The sequence below is a fragment of the Cupressus sempervirens genome, chromosome 11, assembly GCF_028749045.1.
Source record: "Cupressus sempervirens isolate cs-2001-9-10 chromosome 11, ASM2874904v1, whole genome shotgun sequence".
NCBI classification, from domain to species: domain Eukaryota; kingdom Viridiplantae; phylum Streptophyta; class Pinopsida; order Cupressales; family Cupressaceae; genus Cupressus; species Cupressus sempervirens.
In genome coordinates this window covers 455,264,952-455,285,286 of record NC_143128.1, presented here as the reverse complement: position 1 = coordinate 455,285,286, position 20,335 = coordinate 455,264,952, and the positions used below count along the sequence as shown (strand labels likewise).

The 20,335-nt window shown below is 34.6% G+C and overlaps 1 protein-coding gene across 1 annotated transcript in view; it reads right to left on the bottom strand.

Moving 5' to 3' along the window:
* Positions 1 to 20,335, bottom strand: part of LOC149530361 (V-type proton ATPase subunit a3-like) — a 51,400-nt gene that overhangs the window by 16,131 nt on the left and 14,934 nt on the right. The window contains exons 5-7 of the mRNA XM_089808209.1: positions 7,085 to 7,198; positions 6,803 to 6,976; positions 2,664 to 2,801 (exon numbers count right to left, since the gene is read on the bottom strand). Coding sequence (XP_089664335.1) covers positions 2,664 to 2,801; positions 6,803 to 6,976; positions 7,085 to 7,198 — 426 coding nt within the window. The remainder of the gene's footprint in view (positions 1 to 2,663; positions 2,802 to 6,802; positions 6,977 to 7,084; positions 7,199 to 20,335) is intronic.

Genomic DNA, 20,335 nt, shown 5'->3' with positions numbered 1-20,335 from the left:
GCATATAGAAGAGTTCAATCCCCATTTTCCTGTACTTCTATGTACAACACAAGCCTTAGGAAAGGCCACAATACACTTAGGGTAATCACAATGTTGTTCCTCAACAATATTGATCCAATTTTAAATGAATCGGCATACAGATTATGACTATGACTTTTACTGTCCCTGTGACAATTTGACAGTATTCCACAAAATGGAGATTTGGACCCACTCATGAAATCTCCGTCAATACAATCAAAGGTATGTTTAGACTTGTTATAACTCTAGTTGACCCTTCAAGTCATTGGAGACCTTGAACAATACAAGAAATTACTCAAAATAATGAAATAACTGCACGGATACACAAAAATGCCTTGACAATTGGGCTAGGACATCAAATATCTTTCCAAATAAACATTCATTCGATCTGAGGCGAAAGTTATTTGAAAGATCCAAAAGGCTAGGAAATAACAGAGTTTCAAATTTTTCCAAAAATGGAAATTGGAACAATGAACCGCTTTATCTCCAAACCCCTGCTATGAGGGTTTTGAAGCAGTTTTGGCAGAAATGCATTGATCTTCAGCCACAAGTCACGGCAGGACTCAAAACTTCAAACAAATCAAAGTTAATTCACTTACATATTGATCTCCAAACAGTTGCAGGGCATGATCAATCCATGGCTGAGTATTAGCCTTCTGATCAGCAAAAGATGACAGGAAAAACAGTAAAAGCAGTATCCTTATTAACTTTTCCTCTAATCATTGCACACTACCTACCCCTTGACCAAAAGAGGGTATTTAAAGTTTGAACACCTTGAACCCAGTTACAACTGATTCAACCAATTCCAACGTTGGTTGCTCGGTTGGATTTCTCTTAATAACATTTATTTTGCATTGTCAAGCAACGTTTGCAACTTTTTAACATTTTGACATCCTAACTATTCAATGCACCCTATTACATCTAGATGTGCCAAATATGGCTTAACTGACTAAAACATATTATTTCTATGCCTTCCCTTGACTTTTGACCCCTTTACCAACTTTAATCTACCAGGTCCTAATTGGTCATACAATGATATTTGCCTTATTTGCGTTATAAATGACTTCAAATGATTACAATAAACACCAAAATGGTCCAAAAGACCTTATTACATGCTTGATTCACTTTCTAGACACAAAACCTGTCATAGACCTTATTTGACCTATAGGTGCTCCTGCACCAGTGCCGCCTAGTAAAGCAAGAGGATGGTACCTACAGGTCAGAATCAATCAAATATGTAGTCCTCATGCTTTAATATCAGTGACAACATTTTGAATTTTTGGCAACTACAACAAAAATGTAATAGCCTGTTGAAACTCGGGCATGTGAAGAATCAATCCTTGTTTATGTATTTTGATAATCTATGTTACACTCAAATGCTGCTAATTGTTGTTGACACTCCATAGGTTTTTCAAAGTTTTCATCTAATCAATCCTTGCCCATGGTCATGGCAGGATTTCTATGTAAATCTTTATAAATTAAATGAGAAGGAAGAAAACCCTGAACCTCACTTAAATTATCAAAATAATAATAATATGCTTGTAAATCCATTTTTCTTGGCAATGTTTAATCATTTCTTTTTGGCAATGTTTAATCATTATTGACTATATTGAATATTAACTGCATCTGTTGGTTTGTATCAGACATTGCTATATACACCTTACCCATAAATGATGTTGCAATGTAAAATTATTCGTCAAAAAGTTATTTGGTTGACAAAAATCTTGAACACAATATATGCATGAATGATAAATACTTGATATGATTTGAAAGAAGTCCTATCAACATAGTTGTCTGAATTGCTAATGCATAAATAACAAATAGAAAGAGGAATGCCATAAATAACACAGATTGCTCAATCAACTGTCAGTATCTAATCAGAGTGTACAGCAATTAAGAATGGAATCTTTTTCCTGAATTTCAATTAATAAGTATGTCATCAAATACGAAGAAAGTAGTCGTATAAACTCTTGAGTGTACTCTTCAATAGTTAAATAATTTCCAACTAGCCCTTATTTATAGCACAATTATGTAGACTAAACTAAATACAAAAGGACCAGCGCAAAAAACAAGATTTCTAGAATGTAATATATTAAAACTGCAACATGTAACACCACATTTGAAATAGCTGCAGAAGAAAAACCTACAACTCTTCCTGTTCAAAATGTTTTTAACTCGTGCAATAGGAAGAAACCATCCCAATAAATTTCAGCTTACACTTTCTAAAGATGATAGATCCATATGAAATCTTCAAATTCATCAAAAACTAATCAAATTTTCAAACAATATGCCCAATATGCTGCTCTTGAGTGCAAAAACTGCCTGTTAATCCCCCTTTAGGTGACAGACAAAATGAATATCATCATTTTCAATGCCATTCTTAGCAGAATTACATTTACATAGAGAATATCTGTTAATCCCAACTTTGGATCATATATAATAGTATACATCATCACTTGTCAGCATCACTCTTACCAAAGCATAATTAAGTATAAGAAAATGCACGTGCCAACTATCATAATATGTCCAATCATAACATCTTATGCCCCAAAATAAGAGAACCATGAAATATCTGTAGATTTTATAGGAAAATAATGTTCATCACTCAATCTGAAAGCTGAAGCTCAAAGATAGTAAAAGCATACCTCCCCAATCATTTGCCTTTGTTTACTGAATTCTTCAGGAAAAGGATAGCGATTTGCTCCGAAGGCATCACATATTTTCAGTATTTTAGCCCTAGCACGCTCTCCAGAAAAAAAGATAACAAAAACTATTTTCTCAACCTGCACACACCAATTTTCAAACAATAATATGCAAGAGATAATGTTTCAGTTTATAAATTGTGTTGTATAGATCTAAACTGACTAAGAATAACGGAAATGTGCATTGTCAGGAAGATATGTATGTATACTAAAATAGTAAAATGTGACCATACGGTGAGAAACAATGAAACTATGTTGGAAAATAAGGAAAAAAGTAGGATCAAGAGAGGGTGATGAATTCATAATACAGAAGCTCACTGCCAATGGGTGAGATAGGTGATAAACGTTTGCAAGTGTTATATGATCATGTCGATTGATGTAGTGATACAATAATCCCCACATGTTGTTATATTTCCCAAATGTTGGCAATGGCGTATAAGTTGTCCTAATGTCTGTAAAGTTATGTGGCTCCATATAAAAGAGCTCTCTATGCCATCAGGGAGTTTTAATATTCATTTATTTTCTTGTATGTGCAACTCTGTGTTTCCATGGCCTATGCTTATTTGTCAGTCCAATGAAGTGGACCATCTTTCAATCTTGTACCATCCTCCCAATTGCCTCTATAGAACATTTATGCATCACTCTCCTTCCAGGATTACCACTCTTTTTAGCCACATTTCCAAGATATCCTTTAAAATATGTTTTCCGTTGAGTTTTTAGGCCTTCAGTTCTTTTATGGATTTGAGGTTTTGGGCCCTACTTTGTAGTATCCCTGTGACCAAAATGAAATGTCCAATCTCTCATGTCATTGTATGATTTCTTAGAAATGGATTATTCCTGAGAGCATCATCCAAACAGAATTTTCCATACAACTCCAGTCTTTATTGCATCTTCTGCCCCACTTCATGAGGGAGGCCCCTAATTGGCACTTTGTTCTTCAACTAAAATTTGTCTCCTTGGACCCCGCTAGAAAATCCTAGACCAGTATGTGTCTTCAATCTACTGAATCCTCTACCATTGATCCAGTTAACTTTTACCTTGGTGTCATTATCCGTACACATATACCATTGATTTATTCAGGTCATCAATAGCACTGTAAAAGAGGATATTTACTGATGATATATTCAGGTCATTTTCAACAACCACAGAACTTCTAGTTGGGTTTCTACAATGAATCATTACTTAAGAAATGTGTATGACACCATCGTTCGGCCTATCTTCCTTATTGCCTGCATGGCTTCAGTAGTCCCCTGGCCAGCTTAAGGTGTTCTCCCACCACCAATTACATGTTGCGACTAACAACCATATTGACTTGATCAGCTATCTTTGGACTCTGCAAGAGATTGAGTCCATCATAGAAAAACTATTGCTAAAGATTGTCTCAAAAAAGTGGAAGATTTAAATTTTTTCCATGCACAAAAAACAGCCCATGGCATTCGATTCTCATTCATTTTGGTTCTACCACTTCCACTCCGGTAAAGCTGTAAAAAATTTAAAAAGCCATTCTAAACCAGAATTGATCATTCTAGTAGTGTGTAATTGAGGTTTAAAATACAATTTATGAGATCCTGATTGACCATGATTAGAGAAGCGTAGGGCAATAGTGTTGTGCGAGTGTTAAAGAAGTCATAAGGAGACTGAATCAAATTATATTCATGTCTTGTAAGTTGCCATTGCAGTGAGAATTTATGTTATTAGTAGTCCATTTGCTGGAGTTTTCTCCCGTGCAAGGTATGGATTCTCTAGGGCTAATCTGTGTCCCAAGCTTGCGCTGATGTTTACTATCTAGTTCAAGCATTTTCCTAAATTCAGTTGCACTTACTATAATATTATAATTCCAATCGGATTTGTCCTCAATGTAAAATGTGTAGAGTGATGACTAGAGCGTGGAATATCGATCCTAGTTTGCTAATCAAGTGGTATCACTTACTTTTGTGGAAGTTGTTCCAAGTTCCAATTGTTTTACAGATTCATGCCAACAACAAGGTAAAGTGAAGATAATTTACCTTATCAAAGATGCAGCAAGCAACATAAGTGGAAGAAGAACTAAGAAGCATGGTAAAATAAGAGCAATTTATGTATGAAGAGGCAAAGTTCATCAAGATGGACTAATCTGTGTCCCAAGCTTGTGCTGATGTTTACTATCTAGTTCAAGCATTTTCCTAAATTCAGTTGTGCTTACTATAATACAGTCAGATTTGTCCTCAATGCAAAATGTGTAGAGTGATGACTAGAGTGTGGAATATCAATCCTAGTTTACTAATCAAGTGGTATCACTTACTTTTGAGGAAGTTGTTTCAAGTTCCAATTGTTTTACAGATTCATGCCAACAACAAGGTCAAGTGAAGATAATTTACCTTATCAAAGATGCAGCAAGCAACATAAGTGGAAGAAGAACTAATAAGCATGGTAAGCTAAGAGCAGTTTATGTATGAAGAGGCAAAGTTCATCAAGATGGAAGCTAACATTGCAAGATTACTTCAGTCAAAAAAGACTTAAGAGTCTAATGGAGACTCGTGGAGAACATCTGCATTTTGGAAGATGCCAAATGCGAAGGAAAAGTGTACTCCAAAAAGGAAGATGACACTTTGCATGGTAAGAAAAGTTATCCAAACAAAATCTTTATCCAAAGTGGAGACCAAATTTGAGATTCTACCATATGAAGAAGATGTGCACACATACACAATAAATTAAACACTAGTTGGCAGATTTAGGGGCGTACTTCAGCATGCATTTTCTTACTTTGGAACAAAAAAATTATTTTCCTAGATTATGAAACAATTGTCTTCTTTATCATAGAGAGAAAACATATATTGATCACAACTTTTGAAGTACAAAGAGAGACAAAGTGCATTTGGTTACAATAGTGAGTTTCATAGTAGGGGTGTCTAGATGGCAAAAGAAAACAAGATGAGTTCTTCATAAAATTTATTGGAGGCCTTCATATCTGATCATTAAAGCTTTGTGTTCCTATCCAAACTTGTGGTCATAGATGATACAAGTGCCTATGCTCACCATGTAAAGTAGATAATGCTCCATCCTCCCCGAGGATAAGTGTAGCTCAAGCAAAGAGAAAGAAGGTTGATGCCTCAAGTACCAAGAAGAAATAAGTGCATTGTGAAAATTGTGGCTAAGATGGTCATTCAGAATCCTCTTGCTGGACGTTACAAGTAGAGAAAATCCCGCATAAGCAAGGTAAGGGCAAGAAAATCTCTATGCCTACTGTAAACTGTGTCAACTATTAATCAACACACAGTAAGTGGAAGTAGCATTTTTACTTGTCTTGACCTTGGCTTGGGGTTGAGTAGTGGTGGCTGAGTAGTGGTCCTAGATGGGACTGATATTGCACCACTCCTCTCTTCCAATGTGATTATAGCTAGTTTCATGCTGAAACTGAAGCTTGAGATTTTGACAGCTAAAAACTATAGTACATTGAATGATGAACATTGAAGATTAACATATGATCTTACTGTGGTTCTGAATAAAAACTCCCTGGAAATGACTAATTTTCTATTGCTTATATGGATGTTTAATGGAAATTCACCTGGAGCCCCACAATGCAAATAATAGTGAGTGATATATGAGCAACATAAAGTTGGTGCTAGCTTATCTAGTATCTTTATGTACTCTATCTGTTTGATATCTCTATGAACCATCCCTGAGATTTATGAAATGAAAGCTAAATACAGTTAAACTATACTACAGAAGAGGTAGTCAGAGTCACAAAGACCTAATATCCAACCGAAAATTAAATTAACAGTGTCAGTTTGATATTTTCTCTAGTTTTGACAAAATTATTAAGGATGAATCACATAAGCTTAGTGTGCTTGTCAATTTACAATCATTGACAATCACTTAGTCACTAGTGGATGCTATTGTATTTTTTTTTCATTTTTTGCTGAAAAAGCTTTACTGCAGACACTTCAGAAATGCCATGCTTGGGTGTATTCACCTTGATTTGAAAGATTAATAAAGAGTCTGCAATGCAAAAAGTATTTGCATTTGATTACAAATGCTAAGTAAAATTACCAAAAGTTATTTTCCTTAACCTTTCAATGAATGTACGAGGATTATTAACGAACCTTCTCCCCTGAGACAGGGTCAGTCACTGGCTCCTCGACTGCAGCCTGCTTTAGGTACATATTACCTCTTGTAGCACGAAACAGAATCCTCTCAAATGCTATTGCCTTCGCTTTGGGAACAAGACCACTGATAAATCCTAGTCTTCCTTGCTTCAAAGGCTCTGTCAGCATTTCCTGTGCCAATATATACTTATCAGACAAATAAGACATGCAAACAACTACAATCCATCGCATAAAATAGAGGCTTTATTGACAGAAAAGACAGACAGCTGCTAATATAACCTGTTCTAGTAACAAGGGACTATCCATGGATTCTTCTGCAACATATGAGGAATCTTCTATTTCTCTCTGATGTGCAGCTGCATCGCTCCGAGCTGATGAGAAGAACACACCAGCCTGAAACAAAAGGCTAATATTTTTTACAAGGGGCATTTTTTGCAAAATTATGTAAATTTCAGAAGGTTGACAGAGCTGATTTAAACAAAAGTTAAAAAGGGAACATACTGAGCTATATTATGTATTACAAATCAAAGACCCGAAATTATCTTGTGTTTTACATACATTTGCTATCTTTCAGGAAATTCCTTTTAATATATTACAAAAAGTTTTTCTTTTCTACTATTATTAAAATCCTAAAAAGCCAAGATCTAGATCAGTATTTTTCATCTGATCAACCCAAAAATTTCAGATAAGACTAAACACTTGATCATACAGGGTGAAGTAAATGGGTCAAAATTCAGATATATTATCTTAAAACATAAAATCATCCTCCTTGTAGTTGTCAGCTATTTCTTTCTATGTTGTTTGGCAAAGTTTGTTTAACATTTACTATCAAATTAATATGATCTTAGAACATTTTACAGTTTGATTGATATTTGATTTTTTTTTATAGGTAATGAGCTGAAGCCTTGAGTTTTTATTATTATTTGTTAAAATTAATTAATATTGTGTTGAGCTCAAATAGATTCAAACCCAAGACCTCCCAGATGAGAGGCTCACAACTTACCGTTATGTTATAGGCTCTTACCTGTTTGATTGATAATTGATATTAAAACTATCCTGCTTGTATTTATCAACATTTTCATTTCTATGTTGTCTGATAAAATTTAATAACATTAACTGTAAGTTACATTTATTTTTATCAAAAGTAAAATGTTTTTTTACTTAATGAGATATAAACAGCATTACTAAAGAAATCTACAAAACACTATGATTAATCACAATAAATGGTGCTCAGACTTAAAATTTGCAGCCTTTTTATTTAGTCAATCAACCTGGTCTTTGACAAATTATCAGTTACAAAAGACACTTTTTTGGTTTATAAATCACGGTTTACTGGCTATTTTCCAGATTTCTAGATTTCTACAGCAATGTTTCAATTTTTATCCTAAGCCTAACCCAATCTTTCCCTGATTAAATTCCAATAAATCAAATGTTTTGGTTAAGAAAATATTCTAATTTCTTGAGAAAGATTTTTAGTACGAAGGTCAATGGAAAGATTTCATATTGGCATTAGAAGAAGGAGATGCAAGTATGCATCATCTAGGGTGATAAATCAATTACTTGCACATAAATTGAAGTATGATAAATCAATTACTTGCACAAAAATTGAAGTATCCACATTAAGCAAACTTGAACAGTCCCATGAATCCTATTTTTCATGAACAGTAGGAATGCCCATGATATATTTTTAAGCTACGAAAATTAATGAAATATAGTGTATGGGCTTAAGCATTCAATTGCGTAAATTTTTTATTAAGTCATGGAAGAGAGCTTTCAAAATATAAGTTTAACAAGAGCTTTGTTGAGGTATATATTAAGATAAACAAACAATTCAATTTTAAATATTCGATCCTCTTGTCCGATTGATATAAAGAATATTATTAAAATATTAGAATATTTTTAATATTAGTGTTATGTTTATATTTAATATCAAAATTTATAAATTTTTTTCACATTGAATACATTAAAATTATTTATTTATATATATCATGTGTTATGATATAATAATTATTGATATACCGAAGAAATAAAATTTAATTTTTTTAAATATATTATTAACCATTGATATTTTATATTTCTGATCTTATTAATCTTAAGTTTAATATTTATTTATTTATTAATATAAACTTTTAGAATATTAAAAAAACAGATTTATAAAGAAAAATATTTAAAATAAAAAGTAATTTCTTAAAAGATTGCTTTGAAATGAACGAGTGGCAAAAATGATGTAATATGAACAAATAAAAATGTATACTAACTCACAGATCTGTGCAAGTTTATAATAATTTAAAATAAATATACACAAGCATGATTAGTTCGTCTACCATATGTACGCATTCCTACCTTGCATACACATTCCATCACCAGCCATTTCCATATTTATTTTTTATGAATTTTGTTCCGATGTTTTTGGCATTTTTCTGAAAGTTTGAAACGGGAGTCGACACGTTGTCTGCAGTACATTTATTACATCGTTATCCTCAGCCTTTTTTCAATTTTAAAAAATTCAACTTATGCCCAGGAAATTGGCATGGGGCCAATCAGAAACCAGAAATTAGAACAATACCTTAGCTTGAAACAATTTTTCTATCATGAAAAAATTAATGCCATCCGGCTGGGTGGTCTACCAGGAACATTAGTTCCCTGCCTTACATATAAGGCAGGGACTAATAACAAACGATTATATGATATGATGGCAATTTAATTAAGATTAATGAAAAGTCAATAGGCATGCAATGAAGAGTTGATGGTTCCCTCAACATAAAATATAAAAGGAAGGAGAGTTCACTTGATAGGAAATACGGAGGAAGTAAGAAATAAGAAAGCATATGAATTAAAGAAGAAGCATTGGACAACAAAATATGGAATTATCAGGTCGGAATTATAGAAGAAATCAGAAATAAACCTGAATTAGTAATAAACAACAGCAATTAAGTTTAGTTAGGGATGATTAAGAAAGTTGAAGATATTATGGTAAAATAATGAATGTGTCATTAAACAGAGATCTTAAATGATTTATACATATATATATATGGATGTATGTATGTATGTATGTATGTATACACAAGAATGTTTTTGCAAGAAACAACAAGAGAAATATAAACATTTTGAAGAGAGAAAGAAAAAGTTTTCATATTGAATAGAAAGAGAATATGGAAACATAGAAGAGTTGTGACCATTAGAAATACAAGTAAATCTACAGAAAAGAAACAAAAATAGAGAGATATAACTCTACTACTGCCCCTTAATGGTCAATTTAACTTCAAAAAAAAAATCTGCAAGGGAATCCTCAAAAGGCATAAATGGAGACTCAACCTGATTAGTGAGCTCTACATGTTCTGCAATATTGGCCTGTGGCTGAGACCCTCTCTGCTTCTATTGTTCAAAAGCAAGGCGAGTCCTGCAATCTTGGTTCATATGACCAAATTTGTGGCAATAGTTGCACTGATTGTGCTTCTTCGTGAAGCTAGCCCAAGACTGAGCTAATGACTGAGATGGGCTTTTATCCTTGCGAAAGTATTAGACTGAAAATGCTTGCTCAGAGGAGATCTAAGGAGCACTGCTACGAAACTATTGTTTCCAAAGGTCCAGCTACCAAAGTTTGGTGCACAAATATGAAAATTTGAGGTCAACATTAAGCATCTCAATAAAGTGCTCATAGGATGGTGGTAGACATTTCAAAGTAATGACTACCATATCCTCTTCCTCCATTGTACTATCAATGGTCTCAAGTTGATCTCTAATGTCCTTAATCTTCAGAAGATGTTCTTGTACGGACATGTGCTCATCCATAATAATAATAGAGAATAGTTGATTCTTCATTAAGAAAGGTTTGCTTTTGTCTAATGTCTCGTGGAGATCATTCTATGTAGTCTAGATCTTTGCAGCTATCTTGTCGAACAGCACTTGAGGCAGTTGATCATCAGTAACTAAAAGCTTAATGAGCATAACTACATCACAATTACACTCATCAAACTTCTCCTGAGAAGCATCAACTGTTCTAGGACGAGATTTGGTATCCAAAACAATCACCTCAAGGTGACAATACTCGAACGTCAGCATCATTCTTTACTTCCGGGCGTTGCAGTTTTTTCGGATGAATCATTGACTACCTTCCAATAGAAGATTAGTGAGAGATGCCGTGACATGGTCTTCAATGCAAAAAATGTAAATATCAAAAAAAAAAGATGCAAACTTCTAGGCAAACTGATAGAAGACCCAGGAAAATGAAGACACCTAGAAGAGAGCTCAAAAAATCCAGCAGGAATTTGATGTAGATTCTAAATCTGCTGGCTCAAAAATTGCAGCACCGAAAATGATACACTCGGGAAAAACTAAGACTGGCCCAATTGAACTTAAGAAAAATCCACAAAGAATCTGCAAACAAAATTATTTTTTGACTTGAAATGAAGGGGAAAAACCCTAGTCAAAACTACAGGAAACCTAGGCAGAGAACCAGCACGATTGAGTCAATAAAAAACCAGTTAAGAAAACCCCATCATGATCAAAAGATAGCAGATACACGAGCCCTAGATGCAAAAACGACCATGAAAAGCAGAAAAAATCATTTATTTTTTTGTTTAACAGAAACAATGGCCGCCAAGTTTAGCAGACCCACACGAGTTGCAGAAAACCTACACACTGTTTATAGTAAAAATGATGCAGAAAACTAAGGCCAAGGGCAGAAAGGGTCATGCGTGATTTGCAGACGATGAGGTGTGCTGACTTGAAAGAAGTGCACAAAAAAAACACCTACTCCTGGTCTTGAAAAAAAGGTACCAAAAAGAATGATGCGGGTTGCAGTGATTTTCCTTGATGGAAGAGGAGAAAAGAAGAGAAGAAAAATCAGGGTGGTGACCTGCAAAGATGTCCCCAAATTTTCAGTTAACCCTTGATGGGTATAAGACAAACTGCAACAAAAAGATAATTTCAAAGTTTTGTAGGAAAACAATTGCCCAAAGAGACCAGACATGGGATCTGCAAAAACAATGGCAACTAATAACCAAAAACAAAAGAAAACCTTTGCAAAGAATTTGAACACACACAGGTAAAGAGATTTTGAAAATTTTACAAGTCTAAAATTTCATGAAGAAAGTAAAGATTCTCAAAACCCATTTCGAAATATAACTCAGGAAATTTCAATAATGATTTTTTTTTTTTCCGGAAAAAACTGCCTTGATACCATATTATGGTAAAATAAAGGATGTGTTAATAAAACAGAGATCATAAATGATCTATATATACAAGTATACACAAGAATGTTTCTACAATGAACAAAGAGAGAAATAGAAACATTTTGAAGAGAGAAAGTTTTCATATTGAACGGAGAGAGAATATGGAAACATAGAAGAGGAGTGACCATTAAATAAAGAAGTAAATCTAGAGAAGAGAAACAAAAATAGATAGATTTAACTCTAATAAAAGAGACACTTGGGAAGATATATTAAGTTGTGAGGTGTATTTGAGGGAGCATGAGAATATGAGTTTATAGCAGAAATGTAAGAAGAGTATATGCAGATATAAAAGATGAATATATGCAGGTATTAAAGAAATAATGGATGAACAAATGAAGGAATGAATAAAGAAAGAAGCATGTGAATCAAAGAAGGATTAATAAAGGAATGGAAATAAATAAGATACTACTTCTAAGAGGCAGAAATTATGAAGGATTCTACTCTTCCAAAGGGTGTTAATTGTGAAAGGCTGGACTCTTCCAAAGGGCAGAAAATATGAAGAGATGTGACCTCCCCCTTACATTGGAGTAAAAGAAAAACCAAACCTAGTAAGTATATTTACCATGACGATTAATATTATTGTATGAATATATGTTAGCAATACATCATATTCGTGAATGTGTGTGTGTGTGTGTGTCTGTATAGAAGAAGGATTAATAAAGGAACGGAAGTAAATAAGAGACTACTTCTAAAGGGCAGAAATTATGAAGAGATGGGACCTCTCCCTTACATTGAAGTAAAAGAAAAACCAAACCTAGTAAGTATATTTACCATAAGAATTAATATTATTGTATAAATATATGTTAGCAATTCAGCGATGCATGTATATATATATGGTGGAACGTATTGTCATCGAATTCTACCCATTTAAAATTATAGAAAAATGTATTCGTAAATTCAAACATTTAAATCTATAAAAAATTCATTAAGATCATTGCCTTACAAGATAAGGAATAGCTTGCGGTGGAATTGACTGTGTTACATCATACAAAGGCACTAGGAATGGCCTACAATGGAATGGGCATGGACTTGTCACAAAGACACTAGGAATGGCCTGCGATGGAATGGGCACAAGTTACATCATACAAAGGCACTATCTTGGGTGTAATGATCAAAACAAGGTGATGACAATAGGGGGAACGGTAAGGCATGAGATATGGGGCCAAGGTGGATCGAGATATGCGCTTGGGCCTAAGGTCAAGTAAAGCACCCTATTGTAGTCCTTCCTCCAATCCTAGAAGGAATCTAAGTAGACCACATTGATGGATGCCTAACATTTGACATCAAGGTCAAGGGAGTCGGAGTTCCACTCTTGGGCTTAGATTGAACAATTAAGATTTGTAAGATTGGCATCTAAATAGATCACCTTGGTGGATGCTTAATACCTGCCACCAAGGCCAAGGGGGAGGGGGGCAAGGCAAAGTTCCACTCTTGGGCTTAGATTGGGATGACACATGAATAATGAAGCAAAATAGGCATCTTGCTAACAAACCACCTCATATGGATGCCAAATACTTACAAACGAGGCCAAGGGGGGCAATGTTCCGCACTTGAGCTTAGTATGGAATTAACTTGGACTAATTTATCATGACTCGCATTTCTTTTGGAACTTGTATATATATATATATATATATATATAGACACATACACACACTAATAATCACTTCCGGTTGTAGGATTCATAAACAAGAGCTTATTGAAATCGTAAATTTTGTAAATCATTGTATTGACTCTAGCTCATTGCAAATTGTGAATTGTAGGGTTTAATCAAGGATGTGTGTATTATGTGTATATATATTGTATACTTTGTGTCTGCATGCACTCATGTGTCTACATTGTGTATGCTTTGTGTCTTCATGCATTCATCTCTCTACTCCGTGTATGCTTCGTATCTTCTTGCATCCAAGTGTACACTTCACATTTTCATTATATGCTATATGTTGGCCTTATATTTTATGCGAATTAGAACATGAAAATAGGCTAGAATGAATCGAAGATGGATACAAGCTATACTCAATATTGTACAACAAAAACTACTCACATGAAAAAATTTGTATAAAGTGTCATTGCTTGAGGACAAGCAATCTTTGGGAGGGAAGACTATGCAAGAGCAGTTCAAGGTGAAATCCCTTGTTAATGAGTTACTCTCTACGAGAGAAGTTTGAGGTGAAATCCCTTGTTAATGAATTCTTCGCTACGAGAGAAGTTCAAAGGTGAAATCCCTTGTTCCACTCTTTGGAAGTAACATTGTGAATCCACCTTCTACAAGTAGGCATAGTGGAAATGCATTCTTCTATGAGAGAAGTCTAAAGTAAAAGCCCTCATTCCACCCTCTGCGAATAAGTATGTTGACCACCCTCTACCAATAGGCATGGTGGAAATGCATTCATCTCTAAGAGAAGTCTGAGATGAAAGCACTTCCACCCTCTGTGAGTAGGTAACATGGACCACTCTCTACAAGTAGACGTGGTGTTAGCCATGTGTGTGATTCCATGACTTTAATTGCACTACGGTGAATAATGTTAAGCTGAGATAACATGTTTTAATGAGAATCTATGTGATGAAAATTTATCTTTGACATCTTTGGTTGCAGCTCTGTGTGCCTGATATACTAAAGATCTCCCTCTTGCTAAGAGGGAGTGTTAAAGATTGTACCTGCAATAGACTTTATCTTGGATTTTTCTATTGGGACAATACCTTTGTATTGGGTCAACATTTGTAGAAGATATTTATGGTAATATTTGAGATAATATTATATGAAGAGACATGTGTCATTCAAAGAGTCGTGCGTTTGGAAATATGAAGAGACTTGTTTTTTGGAAATTGAAGAGACCTTTGATTGTGATATGAAGAGTCTCTCAATTCTATATATGTACATGATTCCTCTGTGTGTCAAGGTATGGTATCAAGTGAAAGCATTGTACTTGAACATTTATTATATCAATAAAAGAGATGTGTTTCTAGTGTGGCTGGGATTTTCCCTTCAAGTTGAAGAATATTTCCAAGATAAGTTCTTGTGTCTTTTGTACCTATTTTATTCTTTTCTTTTCTATTTTTTATCACTATTTTTGGGCTCAACATTAACATATCTATCATGTATATTGAGTCAAATCTATTGTTGCAAAAATCGGTGCTAGCATGTAGCTGAGTTGTTACATGTGTTAGCAGCAGATTGTTATGGCTGCCATTAATTTAGACTCTTATCCTCGACTACATCAAACAGTATAAAATCAGGTTTAATTACTTTGTGGACAATATGTACTTGAAACTTTGCCAAATAATAAATATTGAAGGAAGAAGTGTATTCGGAAAACCAGAACAAATTTCGGTGGCTTTTAAGCATGTGTAAGTAAATGCATGTGTGTGAGAAGTGTAATCTAGGGAAGAAAGAAGATTTCAGTTCCTATAAAGGTAAGTTGTACACTGTCAAAGTTAGTGTATCATGTGGATTCAATTTGTTTGTCTTGTTGAAAAAGAGAATGCAAAGCATCTTACTGTAGAAGGTGTTGATTGAAGCTGCATTCAGCTTGTAGAAGATATTCAAAAGTGTGCTTGGTCGGCCATGAAAAGACTACAAGAGCAGATCTATCCTGCAAGAACATGTGAAGTAGACTAGCCTACTAATTTGTGGATCCATGAATGCTTTCCATGAGGGTAGCTGCATTGATCTTGCGGGGACTGGTACAACTATCTTTTACAAAGACAATAATTGAAAGACTGGAGAGAAAATTCACCGAAGACAGGGAATTTGCAATTAAGGGTGGACATTCTTGGGTAAGAAGTTAAGATATTGGAGCTGGATTGTGAGAAGCTAGTACTTGCACAACAAATGATGCAGAATTCTTCATCAGAGGATATGGAGATAGTTATTGTTGACTCCGAAGAAGAAGCTAAAAACAATTGTCCTTTGGAGGACATGAGGGTGACAATAACAGTGGTACAAACACATACTTGTGAGGATGTGAAAGTAATTTATGACTGGACAAGATGGTACAAGTAACTTGAGATGATACTAAGCAAGCAAGAAGAAGTTGCAGATCTGGTGCCTGGGTTGTTTTCTAATGAAGAAAACGGATTTTAGTAGAGGATGGACAGAACAGTCAAGAACTGATTTATTTTTTATTAGATGATGAAGATTAAATTGAACCTAGAGATACATTTTGCATTTAAAGAGGAGGAAATGCTATGCAAAACCTTGATTAGAGCTGATGGCAATCATGTTTCAGAGAATGGATATACCAGTTGCATGCATAGTGACAATAACAGTACATGCTATCTGGGAGCAATAAGAAAGTAGGGAAAGAGAGGAAATGAGGATAGAGGCAACTAAATGAGTTAAAACAATTCTACGATATGGGGCAGAGAAATAAAACAATTGGAAGTCAGATTATGGAGAACAAAGATCCACAAGACAAATTGAAGCAAAAGAAGATATAGCCCAACTAAAACCTTGTGGCGGCAAAGAAGATACTTTTTGTAAGGCACCTGCATCCAATGATGAGACACACACTGAAGACTACGCAAAGACCAGATGAGTGGTTCCACTATTCAACTTTTATTTGTAAGCACTGCGCCTACAAATTCTTACCTAGGGTGTTTGATGTGGGCACATCTTGAGCTTGAGTAATCTGCATCAACCAAAAATTATTATCTTCATTTTTGTTCATGAAAAGGGACTTAGCAGCCTATGGTGCAAAAAATCTTAGGGATCTTAGTTTCAAGCATTTTTCAACAATTATTATCCTGTAATTTGCTGTCCTATTTGGCAGGATTCTTCGAGAATTCTTCTTGCAACTTGTATGCAAGTTAATGATATGTTATGACACCTCATTCAATGAGGGTATTGTGTGTGACAGCATTGAAAAAGTCTAAGAGCATACAAGTTACACCTGCAAGGCATCTTTGACTTGCCAAACTTGGTTTCTGGTGTTAAAATCAAAGGATCGCAGCAAATGTATTTCCACTGCCTGTTATGGTATATGTTTTCTAAAGGCAGCGATCTTGCAGAATTTATATTGATGAGGAGCCAAAAAGAGACATGTCCCTTCATGGGACATGTCTATTCATTATTATATGATTAGTATAATAACAATTAATTATTTAACTGTATGTATATATCTCAAGTAATTAAATATATATCCCCAGTTTAGTCTCATGGGTTTATCGGACTGAAGCTACCAAATATTAACACTCCCTCTAAGCTAGGGAGGATAACCATAGGATAGATATTACACCATTGGTAATATTGGGAATGACAAATTTTAAGGATGTCTTTGATTAGAAGATCTCCACCATTTTGATATCATGAGTATTGGTCTTTCAAAATATCAACACATGATATTCATCAAGTACTCAAAATATATCTATGCAAGCAACTCATAGACTGACAAGTGAATGACATCCAAACTTAGTTGTTGATTTACAAGATATAATCCATCGTGATCTGTTTCAACATTTACATAAAATGTATATCACGATTTAAGTTATTGTAGGATCGTCACCTTCCAATAACTTCTGCAAATACAAGTGATAATCATTTGGAAGTCATCACTTCCTCATGGTGTATATAGGGGGTAGGCCTATTAAAATCATACAGTCACACACATGGACTTTTGAACTCCTCTAAATATCAATCATCTGAGCTACTCATCCAAAGTTGCCTATGAAGAAGTGTCAGACTCCCTCTGAATCTGATATCAATCTCCCTTTTCCTACAAGAACACACACAGAGGAAAAGATCAAGGCAAATAGCTCTTATAGTATGTATTGAAACAATAAGATACTCAAGGATAATAAATAATTCTGCATAACAAGATCATTCCAATATAAATAAAATAAATATCTAGTTTATATTTAATCATTTTGTCAAATTTGAGAATTAATTACAAATTATCCCTTTATGTCAACAAATATTTCAAAATAATGTATGTGTGTGTGTGTGTGTATTACAACCCATATTTATAATTGTATATCACATAATATTCTATTAAACATGAAAGGTAATAATCCTTAACATAATCATACCTTATACTTACCTTTAATGGGTCAATGCGCAATGCCCCAATGCCCTTATCTATTCTTTTATGATTTTCCACTAAATAATAATGGGCAACTTAAATGGGTCTCGTATTGTATCCTCGCATGTAATGCCATGTACTCCCCAATGGAATGCCTTGTACCTCTATCGTCCACGGTGGCCTCATTATTTACTTTATGAAAATCACGACATGATTAGACACTGGTCTAACATGTGCCCAAGCTTTTGTTTGACGTCTACAACAATGGTAGGGTCCACAACTTGATGGGATGCCTACTGTATGCTCATCAAAATATTCCTCATTCCTTTCTCAGTGGGTTCCACTTAGGATGCATCCAATCCTTGCAAATGATTTCATATATAAAATGTATGGTTTCTTTAACTCCCAAGGATCTTCACGCAGCTTTGGAATATACCATTCACTTCAAGAACCGTGATGCTTAAAAAACAAATAATATATTCATTATATCTTATTCTAATATGTAGGCCAAAATGTAATGTCCCTTTTTTCTAGGACATTATAATTCTGTGTGCCAGCTCACTTCGCCTAGGTTTCAGGGGCAAAAAGGTTCTTTACGGGGTTCAGTTCGAGATTTGGCCTAGATATTTCCAATTCCAGACCCATCAGAGCAGTTTTGGCAGGTTGTCCTAATGCTTACTATTTTTAGTAAGTAATCAAAGCTCAGTATTTTTGGTACCTCAGTGTTGGGTTGGAAGCATCTCGCGGAGAGCTTTCCAACGAGCTATTGCACATGCTTATCAGAGTTCATTTGGTCAGTTATTTTAATGCCTGATGACTATATGGTTTACTAACTAAGTGACTATTACAGTTCATTTAACTTGTCACTTTATTTTAAAAGGGTACTATGTTCACTTAAGTGACTAAAGGACAAAAAGGTGTTTTATCCCACATTGCTTGAATGAGCGTGCATCACATCGGGAAAAGCAATAAAGGTACAACAAGTTGCACATGAAAGAAAATATGAAGATTATAATATTCAAACAAATATTAATCTAAGAGTTGGAAACAGTTGCTAGTTATTTCTTCTAGGACGCAAACCCTTGAAGAAACATTCGAAGGTTGGATGCAAACCTAGCCTTCTTATAGGTTTCATCTACATTACCAATTTGACTGTCATTTCTATTTATAAGATTGGAGTACTTGAATTGTTGCACGTTATTGTATTGCTGATGTATAATACAGTAACGCTTTTGCGGTTATTTCTAGTTCATATATGTACTTTCTGAATATTGGTGAAATAAAACAAAGTTTTCTGAGTTTCCTTGTATGCAAATCTGCAGGTCACAAGTCGAATTAAGGATTTGGAATTTGTATCAAATATTGGTTTCTATTCGGATTTAAATCTGCAAGTTCGTATCAAGGGTTTTTGGTAAAATATCCGGAAAGGGATATTTCACAAAAACAAGAGGAGTCACTGCACTAAGAAGACTTTTTCTAATTTGCTCATATATGGAGTTGGCTCCTTCAAAAGAGTCTTCATTATTGAAAATGGTCACCTCTTCCCTTATCGGCTCGTTGTATAAGTTAATCACTGATTTTACACTTTTTGTGCTGACTGGATGTTGAATTTTTCCTATGGCTGACTACCTATGTTCCAGCTATCTGTATAAATGCTCTATTTTTATTTCCGAACTATTCTATCCACTGGAATTCTAGTGTTGTGCATTGCTTTCATCCATCATTACTCTTTTACGCATATAATCCTCTATTCTCCATGGCAAAGAGACACTCACTTGAACAGCAAACGGGCCTTTAATGCTGGTTTTTGTTGAACAATGGGATGAGGTTGTCAATGCAGGAGTTGCAGGAGACATGCCTGAAGATGTCATGGCTATACATGCTGAATGGGACTTGTTCCCAAACAATGTTAAGGCGGTTTTAGGCATCGTCCAATATATGAACTAGCGAAGGGAGATGATGAGAGCTAGACAGGATTGGAAGCCAAGGACTTCTAATAGAGATCTAAAACATGCTATGAACAAGCTCTCATTACCAATATTTGATGGTAGCAGGAAAACTACAACAGGGCCTTGATACAAAAATTGGATACTTGTCTCACACTTAAACCCATGTCTGAAACTGATGCAATCAAGTTTAATACTATGCATTTAGATGGACCAGCATATGATTGGTGGCACTATGGGTTGGTAACCCAAGATCATGGCATAATTAGTTCATGTGAGGAGTTTAGCAATAAAGTGATTAGTAGATTTGACAGGAAGGACATTGAGGTTTAC